This window comes from Ochotona princeps, chromosome 6 (genome assembly GCF_030435755.1).
Source record: "Ochotona princeps isolate mOchPri1 chromosome 6, mOchPri1.hap1, whole genome shotgun sequence".
NCBI lineage: Eukaryota > Metazoa > Chordata > Mammalia > Lagomorpha > Ochotonidae > Ochotona > Ochotona princeps.
Window position 1 is genome coordinate 36,250,176 of NC_080837.1, and position 16,118 is coordinate 36,266,293.

The window sequence follows — 16,118 nt, forward strand, 5'->3', positions numbered from 1 at the left end:
CCACGGTTTGTTTATTCATTCTTCACTTGGACATGTGGGTTATTTCTCCCTTTTAACTTTTACAGATGATGCTGTGATGGACATCTGTGTACATGCTTTATCTGCGTATGTTTTCAGTTCTCTTGGGGAATTGCCTGTGAGGGGAATTTCCAGGTTATATTATAAACTTGATGTGTCGTATTTTAGAGGAAATCTGTTTTCCTAAAAGTTTTATTATTTTACATTCTTACCAGCAAGAATATGAGGACTCTAATTTTTTTTTATGTTATTATCAACGCTTTTTATTATCTGCTATACCATTTTAAGATACTGACTTGTGTAAGCTTGCTCTGTGACACATACTTTCCCTTAAGTAAAATCTTCAAATCTTGAAAGGATGCCTCCTACCTGTTTCTTCTAAGCTTAGACCCTTAATTTCACATTTAAAAGATTCATTTTATGACTTTAGAAATTTCTACAATTATTCTTTTGAGCAAAATTAAGAAATACTTAGTAGTAAAAATTTTAAAACCTTGTATCTTTGTGATAGGCTTAATTTTGAAGCAGTGAAGCTGGGGACTTTCTTTTAACCTCTGGTATGTGGAGCCCAATAACTGTAGCCTAGGGTTTTTTTTATTGGTTGGTCAACAGATATTTTATTCCTTCCTGCCTGCCTTCCATTCTTCTCTCTCTCTCTCTCTCTCTCTCGCTCTCGCTCTCGCTATCTCTGACTCTGTCTCTGTCTTCCTGTTTTTTGTTTTTTGTTTTTTCTTAAAAACAGAAAGCTCTTATTAGCTGATACACTTGCAACATGCCTACAACAACTGGGGCTGGACCTGGGCCTGAGCCAGGGACTAGGAACTCAACATAGGCCTCCTATGTGGATGGCAGCAACCCAGTTACTTGAGTTTTCACCCCATGAGGTCTGCCTTAGCAGGAAGTTGCAGTCAGGAGCCTGAGTTGGGTATCAAAGCCAGGTACTTTAATATGGGAAATGAGCACCTTTTTAATTTGTTTTTTATTTTTAAGATTATTTATTTATTTGAAAGGCAGAGTTTAAATAGAGGTGCATATCTCTTCAATCTGCTATAGTAAGCAGCCTGTTTTTTTTCCTGACCCTTTGATTTCTCATGACAAGCCCCAGCTAAAAAGGGTAAGTTTTAACCAAGCTAACTGACCCTTCTCACAACTCTTTTCTTTTCCAGAGGAATGGCTTCTTGTTGGAACTAAACAAGGACATCTTCTTCTCTATAGGATCCGGAAGGATGTTGGTAAGCGGCAGATTTTCCAGGGGTGAGAAAGAGACGGTTTATTTCTCATGCCAAGAAGTTTTGGGATTAGCTGTCAGATTGGTGAAAAAGTGATTATGGGGTGGAGGAAACACAAGAAAAGTAGGGAGAAACATGAGAATCTCAAGGTTGTGGGTTTTTTTTTTTTTTTTTTTTTTTGCCTCCTGCTGCCTGAGAGATGGAGCTGTGTGTTGCTCCCCTCCTAACTTTTTAGAAACTCACTACTAACAGGAATATCTCTAATGGGGATAAGATTTCTGTAGAAATGCTGTGGTAGTAGGAAGCATGGCTAGGAACCGTTGACTTAGAACATCCCGTTAAAATGTGAGAGTGAACTGGAAAGAGAGGCCCCAGGCTTGCAGCCCGTTTTACTTCTCTGTGGCCCCATGACTGGCAGCAGGTCATTTTTGGTGTCAGTTTTCTCTTCTGTAAACTACCTGTCGGCCTGGCTGCTTTGCCAGGTGGGTGTGATCAGGAGCAATAATAATAGACTTCAAAGGACTTTGCAAACTAGAGTTTAAATCAAAGGTGATTTTTAAAGTTGTAAGGTAGAAAATAACTAATATTTAGGGCCCAGCGGCGTGGCCTAGTGGCTAAAGTCCTCGCCTTGAAAGCCCCAGGATCCCATATGGGCGCCGGTTCTAATCCCGGAAGCTCCACTTCCCATCCAGCTCCCTGCTTGTGGCCTGGGAAAGCAGTCAAGGACGGCCCAGTGCATTGGGACCCCACACCCGCGTGGGAGACCTGGAAGAGGTTCCTGGTTCCTGGCTTCGGATCGGCACGCACCGGCCCATTGCAGCTCACTTGGGGAGTGAATCATCGGATGGAAGATCTTCCTCTCTGTCTCTCCTCCTCTCTGTATATCTGACTTTGTAATAAAATAAATAAATCTTTTTTTAAAAAAAAAGAAAATAACTAATATTTGAAATTGGTTATTCCTCTTTTTTTTATTAAGGATTTATTTGTTTGTTTGAATGAATTATAGAAAGAAAGAGAGATGTTCCATCTGCTGGTTTACTCCCCAGATGGTGACAACAGACTCAGAACTCAGGAGCTTCATCCTGTCTCTCGCGTGGGTGGCAGGGGTGAATTACTTGATCAGACGTGGAGCAGCCAGGGCTCAAAGTGGCACCCATATGTGATACTGGCACCACAAATGGTGGCTTTAGCTAGTAGGACACAGCACTAGCCCCAAATATGTTCTCTTAGAGTATGTCTTTTATTAGGGAAAAAAGTACCTAACTCCCTTTTCTTAATTTTATTTATATGCTTTCTGTATGGAAAACTGATGTGTTTGGCAGTGTTCCCGGAATCACAGTCCATAGAAATCTGTTGCCAGTTCCAGAGTAGGTTGAGCCCCGTTGTTATTGGTCAACTACGTTAGTCCTACAAACCAGCAGCCTCACAGCTTTCAGCCCAGTTATATTTGCAAAGTAACTTCCTTAAGTGGAAGTAGAACTCTCTTTTTTGGAAGCTGGAGTAAAAATGCCATGGAAAAAGAGGAAAGCCAGAGGGTTCTGTAGTGGGACAAGCAGCAAAACCACAGAGCCAAATAGAGAACTGATTTCATTTCTAGGTTTTTCAGTTTCCATTGAAGAATCAACAGCCTTGTTCCAAAAATGCTCCGAATGGTAAATATGTTAGGCTTTTCAGGCTGTAGGATATCTCTGTTGTGACCCTACAGCTCTGCCGTGAAGGCTTAAAAGCAGTCCTTGATAACAGGTAAATGAATGAAATGGGACATGTTCCATGTTCTGATATAAAGCACACAGAGGCCTTGGTTTTGCTTGGGTGATTCTTGATTTAACTTTTTAGTACCCAGAGCTAGAATATTTGTATTCTGTGACATCTACCTGGTCAAAAATTTAAAAATATTTTGAGTTTCTGATTGATTTATTTTAGCATTTTTTAATCAATGTTTTTGACTATCTACAATGGGCTCAAATCCAAGTGGTGAGGAATTGAAAACTAGATTGTAAATTTGGGTCTTTCAACATAGTGTAGACTCAAACTGGTAATGTTCATGTTAAGCTGACTTGGATCCCTGGTCTAAAGGAAGGGCTGGTTATTTCTTGTCCTGTGATTGATTCATCATGTGACCTCTGAAAAGTTCATTTTTTCTGGGTCCCAGTTTTCCCCTGGGTAACTCGAATGGCCTAACTGACCAACACATCTTAGACAATAAAGCAGACTCTGATTGGAAACTGCACTTCTCCCTGTATTCTTAGGAAACAGGCTACTGCTCATGCCTCTCTGGACTGATGTGGCCCAGAAGTAGACCTGGGCCTCTGTGAATCAGTTGGTTTCTAGATTTGAGATTTTTCAGGAAGGGCAGCAACTAGACTGTCTTTCTGAGGAAAGGGAGGGAGTGACAGGTGTCAGAGAAAGAGTGGGACTAGTGGCCCTGCAGTCTGCTCTGATTTGAGCCAGCTCCCCATGGCTCAGAAATGTCTGTAGGCTTCACCACTCTTCCAACAGGAGTTTTTACTCAAGAATGTTTTAGTCAAGAATGTTCTTGACAGAGGAATAGAAACTACTGATTTTGTGCTATTTAGACCTATGGTGACACATCTTTCTTTTTTATTTTTTTAATATCTATTTACTTATTTATTTATCTGAAAGGCAGATTTAACAGAGAGGAGGAGAGGGAAAGAGAGAGAGAGAGAGAGAGTAACCCCAAATCTGTGACCTAGTTATTGACTAATGACAGCTACTGTTGTTTCTATGATCATTATTCTTTTTTTTTTTTCTTTTTACTTCTTTGATAACTTTGAGAGTGACTATTTTGTCACCTCTGGCAAGGTTGATTCCATGTGCTTCTGTGGTAAATAAATATCTTCCCTCCTTCTATAACAGTGCCGGCAAATTTGGCAGCACCTGAAAGTGGCAGTAAGTGTAGATGCCTTCTGTTGCTTAGCTCCGGAGCTGGTGTGGAGTGTTTGCTGTGTCTGCACAATGTAGGACATGGGGCAGTGCTGGGACTCTGCTGATCTCTAACGGCACTTGGACTCTTACATTAGATTATTGTGCTTTCCACTTTTCCTGTGAACCCTTGACCGACAGACTTGTTGCATAGTGTCGGGAGTTACAGGCTCACAAGTACCTTGCAGCTTGATTCAGCTTTGTGGAATCCTTTTTGCTGATGCTGAGTGAAGATGGGTGAAACTCGGGTTTGAAGTTGGAGTTGAATCGAGGCTGTTTGATCTAGTGGTTGAGATGCCGCTTAACCCACTCCTTTATCCCACCTTGGTGTGTCAGCTTTAGTGTCCAGGCCTGGTTTCCAACTCAGGCTTCCAACTCAAGATTGGGTTTCTGCCACCTTGTGGAAGACGTAGATTGCTTTCTCACTTCCCAGCTTTGGCCTGGCCCAGCCCTAGCCACCCTGAAGGAATGAGCCAGTGCATGGGAGCTATCTGTATTGCCTCTGTCCCCTCTCTTCCTTTCCTTCCTCCTCTCTCCCTCTCAAATTAATATAATAATAGTGATAACAAAATTGGAGTTGAAGCACTTTACCATACTCAGTAAAGCAGCTGCCTATTTTAGATCTGTGCTTTCTAGTCTTGATAGGCAAATAATGAAGGTTGGTCTAAGAGAACAGTATTCTCACTATGTTTAGTTTCTATGCGTATTCCTGTGTTTGAAACTGTACTTGTTTATTTCTTCTCTCTAGGTTGCAACAGGTTTGAAGTGACACTTGAGAAATCCAATAAGAACTTCTCCAAAAAGATTCAGCAGGTAGGCAGTGATGGTGGTTTCACAAGAGCGTCATACTCATGAGACACCCCCACCCGCCCCCAGTTGGAACTTTGGTAATGTTGCCTGTTAGCTATTTGAGTCCTCTTCTCTGTACTTGATTTATGCAAGCATCTTTTCCCCACCTGCCATGTGCCTGAGATCCTCTTTTCCAAAGAAGAAATTGTGACTGACCTTAACAAGTCAGATCTTCAGAACTGGCACAGAGCTGTTAGTCTCTTTTTACTACTGTTCTTAAATGAATGTTTGCTAAGCTTTGTAAAAAAGTGTCTAATTGGGCCTAATGATGTGCTGTTTTTCCAGATCCATGTGGTTTCCCAGTTTAAGATTCTGGTCAGCTTGTTAGGTAAGGAAAGGGGTTGCATTTGTATTTCATGTGTCAGAAAATAAAAACTGTGACCCCCCATTAACTCTTTAGTGATTAGTTTGCTAGTAGTTACTTAGCACTATACTAATATGTTTCAAACCACATGCAGATACATTACGATAAAAGACAATAGCATCGCTTATGAACTTGAACTCTACTCTGCAACAAGTTTATTTGTTTTAAAGATTTATTTATTTTTATTGCAAAGTCAGATATACAGAGAGTAGCAGAAACGGAGAGGAAGATCTTCCATCCGTTGATTCATTCCCCAAGTGGGTGCAATGGCCGGAGCTGTGCTGATGTGAAGCCAGGAGACCAAAGTCTCTTCCAGGTCTCCCACACAGGTACAGGGTCCCAAGCCTTTGAGCCGTCCTCAGCTGTTTTCCCAGGCCACAAGCAGGGAGCTGGATGGGAAGCAGGGCTGCCGGGACACGAACTGGTGCCCATATAGAATCCCTGCGGGTGCAAGGTGAGAACCTTATCCACTGAGCTATCGTGCTGGGCCCTGCAAGACATTTCTATTCATATATTGAGCCCTGCTCTTTGTAGAATGTAGACTAGACCTTAGGGTATCAAGTTCAGTGTAACATGGTTTCTGTCTGTGTTACTTGTGTTCTGATCATGAAGACTGAAATAACTTGGTAATCATGACACAATATAGTAGCTTACAGTGGAGATTTACAGAACGCATGGTGAGATCTTAGTAATGGGAAGGGTTGTATTGTCTAGCAGATGACTAGAACTCAACAGGAAGGGAGACATAGGCAGAGAGCAAACAATACGAGCAAAGGCCCTTCTGTCTGTTGTCCCTGGCAGGAAGTTCACTGGGTCAGGTTTAAGATACATGATGGAAAATGGTGGATATTAGGTCAGAGACCAGACAGGGCCAGGCTATTCAGAATCTTGTTATAAAAGCCATGGTTTTAGTGCCCACTGTGGTGGCCTAGCGGCTAAAGTTCTCACCTTGAATGCACTGGGATCCAGTGTGGGCGTCGGTTCTAATCCCAGTAGCCCCGCTTCCCATCCAGCTCCCTGCATGTGGCCTGGGAAAGCATTCAAGGACAATCCAGGGTCTTGGCATCCTGCAACCGTGTGGGAAACCTGGAAGATGCTCCTGTCTCCTAGCTTCAGATCGGTGCACCACTGGCTGTTGCAGTCACTTGGGAAGTGAATCGTCACACAGAAGATTTTCCTCTCTGTCTCTGCTGCTCTCTGTATATCTGACTTTGTGATAAAAATATAAAAATAAATGAATCTTTAAAAAAAAAAGCCATGGTTTTGTGAGGCACAACCGTGAGGCCTTTTGTTATCATACAGAGGACTGGAAACTTGACACACACACTAGTCTTCAGCCCCAGGCCCAAATGGTAGGATCATTTTGAAGGCAGTTTGTAGGTTATCTAGGTGAACATTTAAGGTAACTCAAATGGCCAAATGGTCATAATGAGAACTAGATGTAAAGGTGGTGTTTGTCCCAGGGGTTAAGGTGCTGCTGAGCGTGCTGTGTCCCACATTGGAGTGCCTAGGTCCATTATCCAGTGTATTCCTGCTTCCAGCTTCCTGCCAATGTAGACCCCAGGAAGCAGTGAAGATGCCATCGTAGTTGGGCTCTTGTCACCCAGGGAGGAGGTGTAAATTGGGCTCCTGCTTTCCAGCTTTCCAGCTTTGGCCTGACCCAGCTCCAGCGGTTGAGGGCATTTGGGGAGTGAAGCAGCAGTTGGAAGCTCTTTCTCTATCTGCCTCTCTCAAAAAAAAAAAAAAAAAAAAAAAAGAAAGAAAGAAAAGAAAAGCTCAATGAAATTATTCTACTGAAAATGAATCCTTGTTGTGGGTTTGGACACAATTGTAGACTTCCTTTTCATTGGAAACTTATACAGGCACTGTGCTACAAATCTTCAACGTATAAATGTACTTTGGAAATGGAAGAACTCTTATCCTGGATAGGGTAGATTTATTTATTTATTTTTACAGGTTTTTTTTTTTTTTTTTACTTTTTTTTTTATTTTTAATTAATATTTAGCATTATGTGACAGTTTCATAGGCTCTGGGAATCCCCCTTCCCCTCCCCCTCCCCTCCCCCCTGGTGGATTCCTCCACCTTGATGCAGCATTACAGTTCAAATTCAATCAAGATTCTTTCCTTGCAAACATATACTAAGCATGGAGTCCAGCTACTTATTGTCCAGATGGGTTGAACAGTTTCTTGGGGAGACCATTTCTGGTCCGAAGTCAGAGCTGGTATAATATCATCACAGTCAATTAAGAGTCCCAATATAACATCAACAGCAATTTGCAATATTATGGAATTGACATAGTTTTGAGTAACCAGTATGTTAAAAAAAAAAAAAGAACAAAATAACAAAAAACAAGTCCTAACCTATTTTTACAGGTTTTTAAAATTTTTTTTATTCAGCTTTTTTTTTTATTCTTACATAGTTGTTTAGGGTACAAAGGGTCAAGGCCTACAGGAAAGTGGGTTAGACCATTGTTTCCACACTAACATCATCACTTTTTTCCCCTGTATCTGGGGTCAGGGGAGAAACAAAGGGAGAAGCCCCATCCAACCTCCCACCCATCCCAGGTCCCCAATGTGAGGCACACTCTGAGGGTCCTGCTCAAGCAGTTTTGATAGTTCAACAGGTCTGAATTGCTGCAATCTCATCGTCCAAGCACGATGAAATCTATTCACAATCCTATGGCTGACATAGTCTGTTCATGGTTGGGGTGCTGAGATCATCAGTTCAGTTGGAGGGATCTCCAAGGAAACATCATCTGAGGTGATCCCAGACCTGATTCTTATGTGTTCTTGCCAGTACAGGGTCTGGCACTATCCATTGCCCCAATCAGTTTATGCACATGCTGGTCGATGCAATTGCTAGGTCAGTTCTGTTTCCATCCCTATCTTCCACACGAGCCAGTGGTTGTGGCAGTCCAACCCAATCCTGCCCACTTCATGCTCGGCCCTCACGCAAACCAGTGGGAACTGCAGCCTAGTTGGAGTGACTCCCCATAACCCTTACCAGGCCTGCCCCTTACCCTGTTTCCCATGCTTGCCAGTATGTACCACAGACTTGTTCAGACTGTCCCATATCCCATTTAGCTCTCATACATGTCAATGAGCATTGAAGCCTAGTTCAATCCAACTAACCCTACTTTTCAGCCCACATACATACTGACAGGTGCCTTTCTGTCTAGCCACCCATGCCCTCGTCCTGGTTTTCCTGCTTTCCAGTGGGAGTGGTAACCTAAGAGGGAGGTGTCCACTATTTCCCTGCTAGGCTATTCCCACTCTCTGATTATGCACTCTCCAGGTGGTTCTGGAGTTTAACTTGACAGAATTGTCTCCTAGTGCCAACCTCTGCCAGCTGATGCTATGGTAAAGCCCAACCAACCCACAACCACTCTAATTTTTGCTTGCACCAGTCAGACCAGGCAGCCCAACCAGGCTTTTCCCTGATCTAGCTTACATGAGGCCCACAGGTGTTGCAGCCCTGCCTTGTCTGGTCTGCCCCCATCCCAACTCATGCTCTTCAGTGGGAGTGGTTGTCCAGCAGGGGAGCCCACATTCGCCCTACCGGCTTTGTCCCCTCTCTCCCTAGTTCTCACGTGTGCTGTTTGGGTGCTGCGGCCACGTCTGGTACAGCTCACCTCACCTTGGCATTCCATAATGTGCACTGGTATGTGTTGCGACCGAAACTGGCCTGACCCACACTCTATTCTGGTGCTCGGATTCGCCAGTGGGTGATGTGAACTGGTTCATCCTGGTCCTATGCCAAATGTATGCTGGTGGGTATCTTTCTGTGGCCTTGTCTGGGTTGCTCCCTATCATGGTGGTTGTGCTCACCTGCAGGGACTGTGTCCCAACAGAGAAGTTTCCCAAGCTCTTCCATCAGAACCTCTCCCTATGCCGAATCTTGTGCATACTGGTGGGTCCATGGGCCAGCCCTCCTTGCTGGCCTTCAATCCATTCCGGTTCTTACTGTTGGATGTTTCACCCCAGTCAAGGCTTGTCCATACCCAGACACAGCTCACACGTGGCTCAGTAGGGGCAGAGACCTACCCTAGTCCATCCTACATCTAACCACGTTCTCCAGAGCACCAGATAGTGCTGGCGTCTAGCTCGGCTAGGTGTACCCAGCCCCAGTTTACACTTTTGCCAAGGGAGATTGCAGCCATATCCAAACCAGAACGCAGCCCCCAACTCTGGCTCCTGCACTCTGCCATGGGAACCCCAGCCCAGCATGGGCTTACTCTTACAGCTCCCCAACTGAGCCTATTCCCAGCCCTAGATTATGTGTGTGCCAGTGGTTGTTCTGACCCAATTGGCTTAGCCCCTCACCTGTCTCAGCCTTTGCCTTCAATGCTGTGGCCTAGTATCCCTGGCTCATGCAGACCAGTTGGTGTAAGAGCCTAGTTTGGCATGTCCTGCACTCCATTCTGAATTCTGTTCTTCCTTTTGAGTTGAGTTTTGCTTGGCCCTGCCCGGTCCACCCCATTCCAGTTGCAGCTCAGCCCACCCCACAACCTATTTTAGGATGCACATTTGTTTGCTGCTGCCTTGACCTGACCAGACTGTTGTCGGTTCCTTTACCCATAAGGAATGGCAGGTTCCATGGCCATACCTAGCTCAGCCCATCACCACCCCAGCTCGTGAACTAACCAGTAGGACTTGTATTTCCACAGGGTTGGGCCCACACTTCCCCCACAGAATCTACCCCCGGACCTCATTCTCTCGTGTGCTGGTTAGTGTCTTGACCCTGTTAAGTGTGACCCATCCTCTGTTCTACCACTCAGTCAGGTACTGGTTCCTAGCCCTGCCAGACGGGACCCCATCCATAGCTTTCGTATGGACTGGTGTGTGGCAGTCAGTGATGCTCTACGCTAACAGCCCATCTCAAGATTCCCATCTGGGCTGGTGAACCAGTCTGGCCCAAATAGATCTTATGGATTCTCCCCTCCAAACCACCAGGTCTCAGTCCCCACAATTGCCAGAAAGTTCTGTGACTCCATTGCTGGGAATCACCCAGAATTCATTCCTCATCTACACTCATTTGACCTTATCCCTGGGTGTCTCTAGGCAGCAATTACATGTCCTAAAAACCCCAGAGCTCGCCACTGGGCAGCCAGCTCACCAAGTGGTGCCAGGCTGCCCAAACCTAGGACTCTGTCACTGCTTTGTAGCAGTGACTTTGGCCTGAGTCCCCAGCATTGGGTCTGGCCTGGCTTGGGCACCGCCTACAGTTGCCACACTGCAGGGAACTGCTTTTGCCCCAACGCCACAGCTGAACACTCTATTTTTATTTATATTCGAAAGGCAGATATACAGGGAAGAGGAGAGAGAGAGGAAAATCTTCTGTCCGTTGATTCACTCCCCAAGCGGCTGCAATGGCCGGAGCTGAGCCAATCTGAAGCCAGGAACCCGGAGTGTCTTTTGGGTCTCCCACACAGGTGCAGGGTCCCAAGGCTTTTGGCCATCCTCAACTGCTTTCCCAAGCCACAAGCAGGGAGCTGGATGGAAAGTGGGGCCACTGGGATTAGAACCGACGCCCATATGGGATCCCGGCGCGTACAAGGCAAGGACTTTAACTGCTAGGCTAGGCTACTGTGCCAGGCCCAGGCAGGGTAGATTTTTTTTTTTTTGTAATTATTTTGTTTTGATAATCTTTAATGGTTGATTTGGGTACAAAGGGCCAAGGGCTACAGGAAGGTAGGTAAATCCATTATTTCCACATTCTTTCTCTGTTGCTCTCTTTGTTTTTTTCTTTTTTCCTGTATCTGGGGTGGGAGGGGGGAATAAAGGGAGAAGCCCCACCCAGCCTCCCACAAGGGTAGATTTTTAAGGTATAAAATATCTAAGTTCAGAAGACTAGATAACCTCTTAAATATTTATCCCAGAATGAATCACTGTTGGGAAAACATAGGGTCCGTCTTTAACCAGTATGTGCCCTTTGGTTCTTTTAGGACCAGATGCACTCCAGTGTGGGACACAACATCTTCACCAATATCTTGACCTCAAAATTAGCACCACTTCACAGTTACTTCTTCTTCTTTTTTTTTTTTTTCATTACTGACATTTGGTAATGATATTTTATCTCCTCCCAAACAGAAAACAACATCTATGTCCATGACCTGTTGACATTTCAGCAAATCACTACGGTTTCCAAGGCCAAGGGAGCATCACTGTTCACCTGTGACCTCCAGGTAAGTGTGTGCAAGTTGAGACATGGCTGTGTGTTGTACTCTGCACCATCTTCACACCTTGCATTAGATGGGAAGGATAGCAGTGACAAGCCCCGCCCAGCGGAGACTCCAAATGAACATTTGACGTTGGGTTATGTTAGAGAAATTCTCCCCTCTGTGTGTCATGTGAAGCTGATGTATTCTCATATCCTATGTGCATGCTAGTCAGAGTAGCACATGGCCTGATGCAGGGATCAAGAAACAGGGCAGAGATGCTTGGCATGCACAAGATGGTGATGGGAGGGTGCTCCTGGCAGCCTGACTTTGTACTCAGGGGATTTTGCAGTTTGTCCCATAACAAGCAAGGACCCTTCCCCCTGCCCTGCCCCACTGTCGGATATGGCATCCTCATGTGCCCTTCCTCATCTGCTTGCAATGTCTCTTGCCAGCACACAGACACCGGTGAGGAGGTGCTACGGATGTGTGTGGCCGTGAAAAAGAAGCTGCAGCTCTACTTCTGGAAGGACAGGGAGTTTCATGAGTTGCAGGTCAGTCCCATTGGGTCCAGCCTCTGACTTGGGTGGAACTACTGCTGTACGTGGCCCACAGCCCACTAAGCTACAGGGAAGTTTGGGAGTCTAGCTGTATCCATATACAGATACCCTGGTAGGAAACCAGCACCTGTTTGAGATCCCTTGGATCCATTCTGTGTCCACCGGAGACTTGTTTGTTTCAAAGGGGGTGTTCACCTTTCCCAAGTGGACCAGTTTGTGTGTGACATGTTTTTGTTAGAGTGCCTCCCTAGCCTCATGGTTAGAGAGTTGCCCTGCAATGAGGGGGGAATGTGGTTTTGCAGAGTTGTGACTTTTTGCTTCCAGTGTGTTTTCAGTTGAACTCTTGCTGTCTTTCTTCAGGGGGACTTCAGTGTACCAGATGTGCCCAAGTCCATGGCATGGTGTGAAAATTCCATCTGTGTGGGCTTCAAGAGAGACTACTACCTGATACGGGTAAAAGTTTAGCATCTTGCAGGCCGTCTCAGTTTACCTTGGGGAAATGATTCTGGGTTTGTCTCAGGGAGAAGATAATATCATGAACTATGCTTCAGGAGATCCGCTTTGGCATTACAGGATGTGTGCTGTTCAGATTATTATTTTTTTTTTCTGTCTGCATTTTCCGTGAATAAAGTATCTGTGTGACTTAAGCCAGACAAAGTAGCCTTGATTCTGTAGCTGATGACTTAGTCACATCAAGTAAGTGTTAGAACAGGTCTTCTATACCGGTTCTTTGTCCCATGGCATTCTCATGGCCTGCTGCTTCCAGGTTCAGTGCTCAAGAATTATAAAATAATGTTAGCACTAACAAATATTTTTAAGACTTTGTGTCTTTTGCCGCCTCCCCCTTACAAGTCTTTTATTATACACATCCTACAAATTATTTTTATGTTTATTTCAAAAGCCACATATGAGGGCAGGTGTCATGGGAATAACAGGTTAAGTAACTTACAGTGCTGGTATCCCATATGAGCATTGGTTCAAGTCCCAGCTGTTCTGTTGCCAATCTAGCTCCCTGCCAACGGCCTGGGAAAAGCAATGAAAGATTACGCAAATGTTTGGGACCCTGCCACCCGTGTGGGAGCCCTGGAAGTAGCTCCTAGCTTCTGGAATTAGCCTGGCCCAATCCCAGCCATTGTGGCCATCTGGGGAGCGAACTAGTGAAGGATAAAGATTTATCTGTCTCTCTCTTTAACTCTGACTTTCACATAATTAATTTTTTCTAAGCTACGTGTATTTTTTTTTTATATAGAGAATAAGGAGATACAGAAAATAATAATCTCCCCAACAGGAAATAATCAGTTAATCCTTTTGGCATATGTGCTTCCAGTCTGTTTATACAAATATGATACCCAGTGTTCACACACATGTCAGACAGATTGCTTTATAGTTTGTTTTTCCTCTTAACCTGAGTGCTTGATATCTGTGACATTGTTAATTCTCCTTCCAGTGTGCATACTGTATGTGGACTGGATAGCTCCAGCCACTTGTTTCCTGGAATAATCTGGATCTTGGCTTCCTCACCCTCTCTCCCATCCAGACTTGGCAATTTGGCAAGCCTTTCTGTCCACCCGCCTAGTCTGCTACCATGTGCTCTTAGTAACACATTTGTTCCATAATCTTGTGGTTGGACTCTCCTCAATTACATCCTGATTCCTGGAGGTGTCCCTGCTGTCAGCCGACTCAAAGTGCAGTGTGACATGCAGGTGTTGACAGAAGTCCACCAGGGCAGGGGATAGAGCCAAGGTTGCGGTCGATTCTCAGTGCCCTGACTGCCAAGGAGGTGGAGTCTTCACTCAGTAAAAACTCTACCTTAGGACCAGGCAATTCAGTAAAATTACAATAAAAATCATTGTTTTTGGTGTCAAGTTCCATGTTTTTGACCAATGTCTAGAGTTAACATAGCTAACCCTGCAATCAAGATTCAGGACAATTTTATCACCCCATGAAATTCTCTCTCGTCCTCTGCCTTTCAAGTCCAGCTCCTCCTCCTACTCCCAAATCTCTGGTAACCACTGATTGAGTTTTTAGTGATTTTATCTGTTTGAAAAAGCACCAAAGAGGAAGAGACAAGAGAGAGCGAGTTTCCATCTGCTGCTTAACTCCCTAAATGGCCACAACAGCCAGAGCTCTACCAGGATTCAAACCAGTGCTGCAGTGTAGAGTGCCAGCATTCTAAGTGGCGGCTTAACGTGCTACACCGTAACACTGACCCCTAGTTGATTCTTCACATCTTATGATTCTATTTTTTTCCAGAATGTCATGTAAATGGATTCACACTTAGCAGAATACTTTTGAGTTTCATCCATGTCATTGTGGATAAATAAATAGGTTATTTTTTAATGGCTGTATGTGGTAGTCTGTGTGGTATGGATGTACCACAGTTTGTTTTTTGTTTTTTTGTTTTTTAAAGATTTGTTTATTTTTTTATTACCAAGTCAGATATACAGAGGAGGAGAGACAGAGAGGAAGATCTTCCATCCGATGATTCACCCCCCCAAGCAGCCACAACGGCCAGTACTGTGCCGATCCGAAGCCGGGAACCAGGAACCTCTTCCAGATCTCCCACATGGGTGCAGGGTCCCAAAGCCTTGGGCCGTCCTCCACTGCTTTCCCAGGCCACAAGCAGGGAGTTGGATGGGAAGTGGAGCTGCCGGGATTAGAACCGGCACCCATATGGGATCCCAGGGATGTTCAAGGCGAGGACTTTAGCCGCTAGGCCACGGCGCCGGCAGCTGTACCAAACTGTACCACAGTTTGTTTAGCAATTCATGAGATGCTATGTAAGATTGTTTCTGACTTGCAGTAATTATGAATGAAATGTGCTATAAATGTCAACAAACAGATGTTTCTGTAGACTTAAGTTTTCATTTCTTTGGGCAAATACCCAGGAATGGGATTGCAATGACATGTGGAAGTGTCTTTAACTTTTAATAATCCAGCGGATTGTTAGAAACCTTATGATGTTTCTAACAGTGGTGTTTCAAAATGGTCATATTGTTGTGCATTCCCTTCAGTAGTGAATGGGAACCCCAGCTGTTCTGCATTTTCCCCTGCACTTGGCATTGTCAGTTGCCAGGTTAGGTGCTGTTCTCTCTGTTAGAAACAAAGAGAGCAGGTTTTACATTGTGGTAACAAGGTTTTTCATGACAAACTCAGAGAGGTATTTCTCATTTCAAACCAAACATATGGACTTCTCTAGGCTTGTGGTTTCATCTGGGCTTTTCCAAGCCTTGTTCATGACCCTGGCCCAGGGAATATTGGTTGACTCACTGTGTGTCTTCCTGTAGGTGGACGGAAAGGGGTCCATCAAAGAGCTCTTTCCAACAGGAAAACAGCTGGAGCCTTTAGTTGCACCTCTGGCGGACAAAAAAGTGGCCGTGGGTCAGGATGACCTCACCGTGGTACTCAACGAGGAGGGGACCTGCACACAGAAGTGTGCCCTGAACTGGACAGACATCCCCGTCGCCATGGGTGAGACCCCAGGAACCACTGGTCCTCCCCACAGAATGGAATCCCCTTCCCAGACTCTGCAGACGGCTTTACCATGTGTCATTCACTGTCAGTTTCCCGTATTTTAAGGGGGTGATTTTTTTATGGTCATTGAATGTAGGCGATTGTAGTTTTTGTGGGAAGCTGAGTTATGCTTCTAAGGGAGAAGAATGTAAGCTGAAATACATTTTAGAGAGTGGTTGCTGCTATTTTTACTTCTTTTGTTTTTTAACCTTTTTTTTTAGAATAATCTTACATAGTTGATTAGGGTACAAAGGGTCCAGGCTACAGGAAAGTGGGTTAGACCATTGTTTCCACACTAACATCATCACGTTTTTTCCCTGTATCTGGGGTCAGGGGAGAAACAAAGGGAGAAACCCTGCCCAACCTCCCACCCATCCCAGGCCCCCAATGTGAGGCACACTCTGAGGGTCCTGCTCAAGCAGTTTTGATAGTTCAACAGGTCTGAATTGCTGCAATCTCATCGTCCAAGCACGATGAAATCTAT

The 16,118-nt window shown here is 44.8% G+C and overlaps 1 protein-coding gene across 3 annotated transcripts in view; it reads left to right on the top strand.

The window, feature by feature from the left end:
- The window catches only part of VPS39 (VPS39 subunit of HOPS complex), a 43,564-nt gene that overhangs the window by 6,530 nt on the left and 20,916 nt on the right, over positions 1–16,118 (top strand). The window contains exons 2-9 of one of the 3 annotated variants that reach the window (XM_004578152.4): positions 1,185–1,250; positions 4,125–4,157; positions 4,939–5,003; positions 5,325–5,367; positions 11,494–11,588; positions 12,017–12,115; positions 12,482–12,574; positions 15,409–15,592. In XM_004578152.4, the coding sequence (XP_004578209.1) occupies positions 1,185–1,250; positions 4,125–4,157; positions 4,939–5,003; positions 5,325–5,367; positions 11,494–11,588; positions 12,017–12,115; positions 12,482–12,574; positions 15,409–15,592 (678 nt within the window). Of the gene's footprint in view, positions 1–1,183; positions 1,251–4,124; positions 4,158–4,938; positions 5,004–5,324; positions 5,368–11,493; positions 11,589–12,016; positions 12,116–12,481; positions 12,575–15,408; positions 15,593–16,118 lie in introns of those variants that run through there. The other 2 variants (XM_004578153.4, XM_058666006.1) reach the window with 2 other exon arrangements.